Consider the following 12,593-nt stretch of genomic DNA (forward strand, 5'->3'; position numbering starts at 1 on the left):
ATACTTTGCATTTATAATATAAATGATAATACAATAAATATAATAATAATAATGATGACTTTATTCAAAAAGGGTGACTAAATTAACGTACACTAATCTACAGTGAGGCCCTTCATACAAAATACAGAACAGGTTCTACAAATACTATTTTTTTAACTTATAATTCAATCTACACGCTCACTTATAAATTGTGTAGGCTATATTGTTCTTGTTATGAATATTGATAAACTGTAACACATATATATGAATATGAAAAGAATAGATTTAGTACAAAAAAAATAGATTTAGTACAAAAAAATTATATATAAAAAAGAAATAAAATAACAAATCATAAAATAATGTTAATGCATCAATAAATAATACTCTTTTAATAAAATTCAAAATCATTTTACAACTTTTAGGTAAATAGAAACAGAAAAATAAGCAAAATACTGAAGATAAGATAAAAAAAAACCATAAAGATGAAAACATGATGTTTTTTTTATCATGTTGGATAACATGCACTTTCTATTCTAATATAATTGTGAAGGGAATGTTAATGATATAGTTATGATTTCACTTAGAAACAAATACCAGTTGATTATTGCGCATCGTGATTGCATTGTTAACAATACTGCATCTCCCTACTACGAGATTGAAGGATGTTCTACTGTATGTTTCCCCCCGCAGATAATTTAAAAACCACAAACCTTGAGTATTACAAAGGATGCGATAACAGTAATAAAACAATAAATCATGAAAGAATATAAATACATCAATAAATCATAACCTAATATTAGATTTTAAAATTACTTTACAACTTTTAGGTTAAAATAAACAGAAAAATTAACAAGACAAAGTAGCGAAATACAACAGATATGATAAATAAGCATAAGTATGAAAACCTGAAATTTTATTATGATTGATAAAAAGCACTTTCTTATCTAATATTGTTAATTGAATGATAATGATACAGTTATTATTTCACTTAGAAACAGCTACCAGTTGATTATTGCGTATGAAGATTGCATTGTTAACTATACTGCATCTCCCTTCTACGAGAATGATAGATATTCTACTGTTTTTTCCCACCAATTTATTTAAAACCGCAAAACTGTAGTATCACAAAGGATACGATAACAGAAACCACTACAGAAACACCAGTAACGGTTCCGGTCACAACAGCTGAATTGTCGGCCTCTGAAAATAGATCAATAATATTACGAAATGTTGTTCTTCAAATTTTCAAATTATAATACCTGACATCAATCCGTTTTAACTCATCTAATAGTTTCGTAAATAGTTCTCAAAGTACCAGGATTATAATTTAGTACGCCAGACGCGCGCTTCGTCTACATAAGACCCATCAGTGACGCTCAGATAAAAAAGTTAATAAGCCAAATAGGTAAAAAATTGAAGAGCATTGAGAACCCTAAATTCTTAAAAGTTGTGACAAATACGGCTCAGGTAATCTATTACTGGGATAAGAAAATCCTTAGTTTAAAAAAATAAAAACATCAATGTTTTGTAACAGGAAATTTATAAAAATGACCATACAATTGATAATCATGTTAACACCGAATTGCTGACTACTGGGCTGGTGATACCCTCGGCGATCCCATCAAATCAATTATCTGTACACAGGCATGTCGGGTTCATTAACCTCATGGAAGATATAAATGTTAATTCTAAGGAACAGTTCACAACTAATTTTTATAATAATCAAACAATATGATACAAATAGAACATGATAAATAGGTCACTGAAACTACCACACAGAACACTAACACACAATTCCTCCAAACAAAAATGACATCACAAACGAATTTAACACTGTATTAGAAGCAAGCTGTCTGTCTATAACCAGTATATATAGCCATATAAGTTTTTGTTTATGTTTTGTCTAATGGTTAACAATAGCACAGAAAACAACAACTGTTAAAGTAAAACAATTACGTAATTAGGAAGGTTGGAGTTGTTTAAATTTTTTTGCAAACGAATATACCTGTTGATTGCTACCTAATGGTAAAAAAAACCAACAGATTTAGTCGTGCAAATAAACCCAACATATAATTGCTGACTTAAACCATCCTTTAGAATGCTTATGCTTGTATAACTAAGGACCTTTTTGATTATTTAAAAGACAGTTCCAAAAATCAGGGTAACGATATAAGTATTAAAGTTACATGCAACGTTCTCTTGGAGTTCTATGTCGTATACTAATCAGAAAGTATTAAAAACCGAGCTTTGTTTGATATATCTATGGCAGAAATTAGATGGTTGCTCACGATGAAACACAGAGACAGTAGTGTAATCTTTTTAGCTACAAAACAGTTAGGCTTCAAACGGACAGTTTGATTTTTTTTATACATTTAAAATTATTAAATTAATTGTTTGGACCCTATTCAACTGTTTCAATTTTGTTCAGTATAATACAAACGTCACTACTTACTCTGGGTAACAGGTGAAGTCGTTGATGTTAATTTAGTACTTACTCTGGGTAACACGTGAAGTCGTTGATGTTTAATTGAGTACTTACTCTGGGTAACACGTGAAGTCGTTGATGTTAATTGAGTACTTACTCTGAGTAACACGTGAAGTCGTTGATGTTAATTGAGTACTTACTCTTGGTAAGAGGTGAAGTCGTTGATGTTAATTGAGTACTTACTCTGGGTAACATGTGAAGTCGTTGATGTTAATTGAGTACTTACTCTGGGTAACAGGTGAAGTCGTTGATGTAAATTGAGTACTTACTCTGGGTAACACGTGAAGTCGTTGATGTTAATTGAGTACTTATTCTGGGTAACACGTGAAGTCGTTGATGTTAATTGAGTACTTACTCTGGGTAACACGTGAAGTCGTTGATGTTAATAGAGTACTTACTCCGGGTAACAGGTGAAGTCGTTGATGTTAATTGAGTACTTACTCTGAGTAACACGTGAAGTCGTTGATGTTAATTGAGTACTTACTCTGGGTAATACGTGAAGTCGTTGATGTTAATTGAGTACTTACTCTGAGTAACAGGTGAAGTCGTTGATGTTAATTTAGTACTTACTCCGGGTAACAGGTGAAGTCGTTGATGTTTATTGAGTACTTACTCTGGGTAACACGTGAAGTCGATGATGTTAATTGAGTACTTACTCTGAGTAACAGGTGAAGTCGTTGATGTAAATTGAGTACTTACTCTGTGTAACAGGTGAAGTCGTTGATGTTAATTGAGTACTTACTCTGGGTAACAGGTGAATTCGTTGATGTTAATTGAGTACTTACTCCGGATAACAGGTGAAGTCGTTGATGTTAATTGAGTACTTACTCTGGGTAACACGTGAAGTCGTTGATGTTAATTGAATACTTACTCTGGGTAACACGTGAAGTCGTTGATGTTAATTGAGTACTTACTCTGAGTAACACGTGAAGTCGTTGATGTTAACTGAGTATCTTGAGTTGTACTAATTGTAGTTTCTACAATATTTGGGGTTGGAGCTGTGTCGTCAGTAGTTGGTTCTTTTGTTGTTATGGCGTCTATAGTTGTTTGTATTATTGGTGCGTCAGGAGTATTTGTTACTGTTGTTGAAAAGGCTATGGAAGTTTTCACTGTTGTTACAGCGTCACTCATTGGTTCAGTTGTTACGACGTTACTTCGTGATATTGCTGTGAAAAGTATAACAATTAATTGATTGTTGATTGATTGATTCTTCATTGGTTAGAAATCAATAAATGTAATAACACATGCACAAAATGTCCAAATATGATATTGAATATTGTGTGACAATATTTGTAACCTTGAAGTAATACATTTGTAGTATGTCAATAAGCATTGATTTGTGAAGCACTTTTTGTACAAACAAACATAAGCATTTTATATACTAGACATTTGTATTAATAGTAGCCGTTATATATACAGTACACCTATTTCAACTTTACTAGAACATACCCGTGATGTCACGGGTGTGTGACGGAATTAAAGAATATAAATATGCCTAAGCCTTATTTTAGTATTGGCATTGTCGATTATAAGATGCACAGTTGTCTCTGCTTTCAACATTTTTCTGTTTGAACCCGTCGACCTGGAACTTATCAATTATTGGTAATATTAATTTGATTTCGAAAACAAAATGGCGTGGAAAAGAGTATTTTTTAATCAACAGCATTGTCCTTAATGAGTTATAAATAAAGTTGAATAATTTGATTCGCTGTTCAGTTACGTCATTCCGGCTAACAAATTGAAAACTGTACATGCTGTACCTATACGCCTTATTTTAAGTCCAGATTTTATTATTTATTATTCGTATTGTCATCTTTGAAAGTCATACTGATTAAAATACTAAAATCGGGAAAAATGTGACAATGATTATATTAAGTAGTGTCAATCTTGTGATTACGACTCGTGTATTTAGCAAAATCCTAAATACAGCTTTTAGTGGTGTGCCTGTCAGATGCGGAATGTACAGATAAGGTAAAAGGTAACAGGTGAATATTTTTATAGCAATTTTACCTGATCATATCGGGAAAAGGGTATTTAGTCGGATCTTAACACGTATTTGTGATTTGGTTGAACCGGTTTTTCTATAAATATACGAAGAAATGTCGAAATGTTCATGACTTAATTAAATTCGTATTTCATTATGATGGTGCAAGCATACGATTTTTATTGCGTCTTACACTTTGAGAAGCGAATATTCTTCAACTACTTTATTCAAATATTGTGTAAAAACGTTAATTTTGAGCTTTGAAAGTCAAGTGACTCGATCATTTTCCTGAGGAAGTTTTAAAAAATTGCAAATAAATATGTTTACAGTGGGTTAGCTTTCATTTGTCTTCACTATCTATAGATTAACAACTTTTGGTTATATTTATAATTTAGATTCATCATTGAAGGTGAAGCACGATTGCGCAGTTAATTAATTCTATTAATATGCCATTTGTATGCAAGAGTGACATTCCGTTGTATTATGTGCCAATTCGAAAAAGTTATGCGAGTATTCTCTCCCCTTAACAGGTTCATTATTTTATAAATAAGTTTACGTTTCTGATATAATTTTGAATAATTACAAAATGTATACATTCAATATATTTCAGTTTTTGTTATTGGTGTATCAAAAACATTGATGTACGAATATAATTTCATTAATTTGAAACGTTTAAAATGATAACATACCAATATAAAAAAACGTTCATCATTTTTTAAAAAGACTATGAACAAAAATCGCATCAATTACCTACTCTTGAGGATAAATTGATTGGCAAATGAACATGCGTTATCTAATAGTAATCACAGAACCGGACCGGCGAGTAATTATTAATTTTTGCATATTCAACCTTAAAACAATTTTCCACTATTAACGAATGTTACTTTATACAAATACAAGGACTTAGTTAGCTAAATTTACCAATTTTATTAAATATTATGATTTTTTATTGCAATAGATTAATATGCTAATTTTTATTGAAAAAAAAACAATAAAGCGATGAAGCTTGACTTAATTTTTTAGGTCAAAATGGACTTACATATACTGTTTCCAATTGTGCTTGTTTCGGACTGAGTAGTAGTTTTGGCAGCTACTGTTGTCACATCTGATAAACGAAATTAGAAAACACTTACAAATAAACCTAAAAACAATAATATATTGTGAGTATTTCAGATCGTATGATCCGCTTCTCTTTAAAATGAACATATGACTATGCGGTATGGGCTTTGCTCATTGTTGAAAGCCGTATGGTGACCTTTAGTTGTTAATGATTGTGTCATTTTGGTCTTTTGTGGGTAGTTTTCTCATTGGCAATCATACCACATCTTCTTTTTTTATGTATTTAAGACACAACAACATTTTAAGGAAATGCAATTTCAGTTCATAATCGAAAAATACGTAAAGCATGATGAATTAAAAATGAAGTACATTTTTTGTGTCGTTTTATTGTTTTCTAGAAACAAATAAGATATTTTAAGATAAACATATGGTCAGCTGCTTCAGATGTTCAATTTATAATGCATTTGGATAATAATACCTGTGCAGTCGCTGAAATCAAAAGTAAGTACCAGACGTCTAATCCCATGACAATATGCATTTGCATACTTCAAAGCCTCATTTTGTTGAAGAAATAGCTGTAGTTGTAATAATTCACAGTTGTTACAGTTCATTGGGTTCCCAACTAACTGTCTTTAAAAGAAAAATACTACATGTAATTTTTAAAATGTTAATATTCAAAACGTGCATCATTATTTCTGAACAATGAGGATGAATTTCTCACGATTACAAAGTTTATAAAAGAAAGCAACCGAAAAAAACACCATAATGTTCGGTTAAAATTCGGTCTTAAGGAAGTTTGCTACTCAGTTTCAAAATAAATAGCTTTTCACAAAAAAAGTATATATTGGGAATAATTAAGGAATCAAAATATAAAAAAAATATATAGAGGCCAATGTGCATGTTTTTGAGATATTAGCTGGACAAAATTCTCTCTTGATTTTTTATAGCTTTATTATTGACAAGTTAAAGTTCTCAAAACTATGAAAAAATAAATAAGATTTTATAAGACTTCTAAAAATGGTTTATAATTATACATGCACAAGATTTATAAAAAGAAAAATAGAGGTCAATGGGCAAATGTTTTAAGGCATTCAAAAGGAGAAAACCAGATGATTCTGAAAATCTGACAAAATTTCCAAAATATGACAAGCGAACACCCTTAAATGAGGCCATTCAACAATATATGACGGTTAACATATTATGTAATTTGAATTAAATTATCCTAGCATATGTATAAATGTACGAGTATAGTGTAAAGAAAAGCAAACAATAAGAAGTGTGCATAGGATAAAGATCGAAGAAATTCGTTCAGAAGTTCTGAATTGGTAGGCACACATGGTCTTTGACTGATTTGTAATGTAATAAATCAAGACAGTAATCGTAGTAAAGCTATTTATCTCAATCATGAATATCAGATTTTTCTAGTTCGAATAACCAAAAGCAAGCAATGAATGATAATTTATGGTTTTTATTGGGAAATTGGTTTACAAAGTGGATGTTCAAAGACGATCAGTGAAATGCAAAATGAAAATGCGAACGTTTAATTGATCCTTTTATGGTTTGCATTATTTTTTACTTTGTCTTTCAGCAATGTATTATTCGGCCAAAATATCGTATTACATATATATGTATAAAGTAAAATAACAAAAATGTCGAACTCCAAAGAAAACTCAAAACGGGAAATCTCTTTAGATGGCAAAGACATAAGCTGTAGGAGTGACTCGGAAGTTTAGTATGACGTCCATTATAACTATACTGGTATGCAAATTTTTTAGGGGCCAGCTGAAGGACACCAACGGGTGCGGGAATTCTCGCTTTATTGAAGACCCAATGTTAGCCTTCGGCTGTTGGTTGTTCTATGGTCGGGTGGTTGTCGCTTTGACACATTCACGATTTCCCTTCTCAATTTTATTAACCTTAATCTCAATAAAATATATTGCTTTACCTTCTTCTTCTAAATTATTTTTCATGCAGGGAAAACTATAAGTGAGATTCAGATGTTTTGTGGCTTTATGAATATTTTGATATGAGCGTCACTGGTGAGTCTTATGTAGACGAAACGCGCGTCGGGCGTACTAAATTATAATCCTGGTACCTTTAATAACTATTGTAGCTATCGTAACAATTCGGTTACAGGTCTGAGTCTAACAATCCTTGTTATATATCTTTTTTTCCCTTAAGGATGTACACCTCTGAGGAGCCAAAAATTTCTAGAATTAAACTTTTTTTCTTAACCTGATTTTTAGGTTTATAAGACTGTAACAAAACAATTGGTGAAGAAAAAATCATATGGTGGTGTGCTTCTTTTTTTGCTACGGCCCTTTGAAAATGCCCAATTTTGATGATTTTCTCACTTTTCATCGATTTTTACCTATTTTTGGGCTATTATCGTGAAAAAAATCACAGTTCCACAATTAAACTTTTAAGTGGACCAATCTGAATAAATTTAACTTACAAAAACTATAGGTAGGTGTTAATATAAGAAAGTTTTATCATATTTTGATGCTTTTTTGTGTAAAATTTACCATACTGCCAATTTTGTATTTTTATGATTTTTCTCATTTTAAAGAACAAAATGCATATTAATTCAACTTTTTTGTTATAAATGATTGAACAAATACATATCTAAGAAATTTGAAAAGACCAAAATGAGATGGGATGTATATTATTCTTGTAAAATCATTTTTTGTATCCCTCACCCATTTTCTCAAAATTTTGACTAAAAATACTGACTTGAATGGTCGTAAAATTTGAAAACTGGATTATTCAAAAACCGTTCATGGTAAATATACAATTTTTTCACAGAGTTATGTTTGATTATAATATTTTTAAAATTCATTGATATTTTCCACTTCTATCATATGTTTTGGAAATAATTTAAGAACGAGATTTCAACGAGACTGAACGAGACTAAAAAGTCAGAAGAATACATCCTTAACATCTTAAAAGTATAATGCAATGATATAAAAACGGGTTGCATACAACATTGTACAATTGGAGGAAAATTGAAAGATTTCTTTCCAAAAGACTGCTGAGGAAAGACTCAAAAATAACACAGCAAAACGCGATAGTATAGAAGATAAGGTGAAACTAAATACAACATCAAACCACCAAAAGAATTTGGTAATGTTTCAGTGGTTATTTACTTACAAGTTTTGAAGAGCTATCAACCCTGTGAATACTTTAACATCAATGTAGGTTAAATTATTGTATTTCAGGTACCTGCAAAATAATATTTTTAATAAACTTCTAAAGTGATCTTCATCAATACAAACAGATTTACGTTGAAAAAAGTAAGATAAGATACAGCTTTGTAATCTCAAATTATGGCTGTTACCTTAATAATGTCTCTTCTTCAAACATAATCAAGTTTTCAACAGCAATAAACGTCTGTCATCTTAATTTAAAACGTGTGACTTTTAATACAAATGTATTGACATGTTTATAAGAGAAGCACATTTAAATTAGTGGATTTATTCCTGATACCAAACTAGCATGTACATTTGTTGCTATTTCAGATTTTTTAACATTCCATGCATGCAAAAAGTCCAAACGTAACCCAAATTTTCAAGGTTTGTATTATTTTATACTTAAGGTCAAGGAAATAAGATAATTACAGCTGGATTATCGGATAGCTTTTGGTTAAATCCTGTGGTGATTGTCCAGTTTAATATAAGAGTATACGCATATGATTCCCGCAGTTTATTTTCTTGTTATAGATAGACTTTAAATGTGTGATGCAATTATGTTCAAACACTAATACAAAGTTTATAACAAACATACAAATTTTGATCTTGTGTCCAGGTGATTGAAAAAAGGGAAAGTTCATCAAAATCAATCGTTATCAACCAACGATAGGAGAGAAAAAAGTGTCATAATCCTGACTTGCTACAGGCATTTTCCGAAGAAAGCGGGGGTTAAACCTTATTGTATAGCAAGCTTAACCTCCGACTTGTATTTCAGTTTGACATGAAATATAAATACACAGTCTTGTACGATATAATACGACAGCACACTTGATATACACGGTATAATTATTTAACTTACAAAATTTGAAGATTCGTCATACTGCTCAATACTGTTGTGTCTAGGTTGGTTAAATGATTGCTATTCATATTTCTGAACAAAATATATAGAAATGAGATTGACTCATTATCAATGTCGTTTTAATAATACAAACAGATTTATGAAGAAAATAATAGTCAACGTATAGTAAGTTAGAGCTGTTTACCACATTTTTATCCTAGTGCATATGTCTTGACATTTGTTTATTGTGCAATAAATAGTCCATTCTAATGTGTCATTGTAATAAACTCGACAGTAAGCTAAAAATAATTCAAACACCTATGCTATTAAAGTGTTTTACCGAAATGCTGTCGATGAATCTTCCTGAAAGCGTTTATCCAAGTTACTATATTTACAGCAACTCGGTGTAAACTTACTTAAACTACCTGCGTAGTTTATCACCAATCATTTTCTTTGACCAGTTGGATTGGTGTGTAGGTTTCTTTCTGTTTTACCATGACGTTGTCAGTTTATTTTCGACTTTTGTGTTTGATGTTCTTTTTTGATATTTCGCTTCCTTTTATTGTAATTATATGCAGGCAGAACTGAGTCTTTATGGATTGATTCGGTTACTTAAAAGTGGTCAATATGAAATTAATACAAATTCTGTTTGTGTACTTACAGATTTTTGGTAATATTATTTAGAAGGTAAAGGTTTCGAATATTTAAGAAAAGTTGTATTGTCATTATATTATACACCTATCGGCTGGGTGTAAGGGTAATAGCAAGTTTGTGGCCCCTGCTATACCAACTTTGGCTCGAGGCAAAGCCGAGAGCAAAGTTTATATGCGAAAGGACAACAAGTCATTAGGTGTTTTAGTATCCTGAACAACACAGTCATTTAGTGTTCTTATATACCAAATTAACTTATTTTCGAAAAGTATACATATATCACCTGAAAGAAAAGATAAATGTAACATAACTTTACATGCACAAGATGAACTATACGTTGTATTTTTAGTTCGTGTTCTATTTGTTATTATTTCATTAATTGCAAACAAGACAAGAAATACTTGTGCATATAATAAAGTAAGATAAGTACACCATACACAAATACAGGTCTAGAAAACAACGACAGACACTTAGATTAAGTTCTATATTTAAGATATTTAAAAATTCGTCCAAAATACTTTCTTTCTCTTTTATGATTGCGTCGTTTAAGTGGAATTATTATCAACACACACAGGTTATACCATCAACACTATTATTGATATTAGAGTTTGACGTTTCCAAACACACACAATTTCAGCAGAATAGTAAATGACGTCATTACTGTCCAATGAAAAATAAGCATGAAAAAGTACGGGAAATATGATTATAACACTATATACCGAGGTAGCACAACTATTTCATGATTTTACTTATAGAAAAAACATACTGAGGTATAATGATTCCATTAATTGCTGGAGGCAATTTCTTCTGTTTGTGTACTAACAGATTTTTGGTATTATTTATTAATAGCTAAAAGTTTCACAGATTTAAGAAAAGTTTTATTGTCGTTAATATTTCATTTTGTTGACTTGTTAAAATCATAATACATTCTATCAGATTAAAAGTGCTCCGTAGATATTCAAATTCGTGGTTCTAATAAATTGGCATCCAAAATAAGAAAGAAATAGATTTAAAAAGTCCATTGACAGAAAAGTTAATATTTTAATGAAATATCAATGAAAGAATAATTGAATTATAACACAAAAGCAAACAAGTAAAAGTTGGTGGCACATATGTTAGTTTGCAAACTTAAAAACTTACAATGTTGTAAGAGCCACTAATTCTTTGAATACATTCACATCTAGCGTGGTAATTTGATTGTCTTCTAGGTTCCTGTAAAAAAGTCATGATGTTTATAAAGCGTTGTTTGGGATAGAGTATCAGTAAGATTTTTAAATGCTTAGTTTACATTTAGCCTTTTGAAGTCATATAATCCTCAAATCATTTAATGTTTTTAACATTTTTTTTTTCTTACTTACAAGTTTCTCGTATTCTGTAAATTGTGATGTACTTAACTCACTTTTGGTGTAAGGGGATATTGAGATCTAAAATCTTTTTGAAGCGACTGACAGACAAAATACAACCACTCAATATGGCTACCATAAGAAACTTTTGGCATTTTTCGTTGTTATACCACCACAATTCTGTAAAAAACGAAGTAATCCACCACCCTTTACGGTATACTTTTCGGCTGAAAAAATTTACCCCAAAATACTGCTCCGCAGAACAATGATTTCCCTACCCTAACATCAAATTCTGAATCCTTACCGGATGTCTTGTGTTTCCGTGCTCACAACCATCCCCATATATGAGTGGGATAAATATTGTATGCATTACTAACGAATGTATAATATGAATTGGTGCGGGCCACTTCCAGCCGCACTTCGTTACCAAATTTTAACAGAAAACTGAAGTATTTACCCCACCCTTTTTGTGTTGCATTGATGTGGTTCCTCTTAAGGAAATGCTCTTGACGTGGAAGAATCTATTGTTGAATTGCTGAGAGTGTCAAGGGAATGTGTATCACAAAGTGTTTCAGTGAAGGTCAATTTTTTTTGTATCTGCTACGAAATAAATTTAACTGTGCCTGGCAGACGTGCAATGACGATGATGCGGCACGTAAATTTTAGAGCCAAACGTCGGGAAGGATGGAGGATCTGAACACCCAAAAATGCCCACAAAAGATGAAATGAACACGTTATCAACTACGCTGGTAAACCTCTTTGTGGTACAAAACAATATTTGTAGATTGTATGTAAAAAAAACCCGTGTTTTCCAATTTCAACTCTATTCATTTGACATATAGTTTATAACTATCCGACTCGATTATCATTAGGTTATTAGCATAATATATCAGTAATTTCTATGATGGAATTATAAATAAACTTACAAGCTTGTGAGAGCCGCCAAGTCCCGGAAAATATTCGCATCTAGCATTGTTATTAGGTTGCCTTGCAAGTTCCTGGAAAATGTCATTCCTTAAATATGTTATTGTATCGATAGAGAAAAAAGTTCATTTAAGTTTCATAA

General features: G+C 31.1%; 1 protein-coding gene across 1 annotated transcript; it reads right to left on the reverse strand.

Moving 5' to 3' along the window:
- Positions 1 to 441: 441 nt before the first annotated feature.
- Positions 442 to 3,624, reverse strand: LOC134709206 (uncharacterized). Its single transcript, XM_063569378.1, has 2 exons — positions 3,379 to 3,624; positions 442 to 1,179 (listed from the first exon to the last, which is right to left on the reverse strand). The coding sequence occupies exons 1-2, from the start codon at positions 3,593 to 3,595 to the stop codon at positions 1,076 to 1,078; spliced, it is 321 nt and encodes a 106-aa protein (XP_063425448.1). The 5' UTR covers positions 3,596 to 3,624; the 3' UTR covers positions 442 to 1,075.
- Between the last annotated feature and the right edge of the window lie 8,969 nt (positions 3,625 to 12,593).

This window comes from Mytilus trossulus, chromosome 3 (genome assembly GCF_036588685.1).
Source record: "Mytilus trossulus isolate FHL-02 chromosome 3, PNRI_Mtr1.1.1.hap1, whole genome shotgun sequence".
Taxonomy (NCBI): Eukaryota; Metazoa; Mollusca; class Bivalvia; order Mytilida; family Mytilidae; genus Mytilus; species Mytilus trossulus.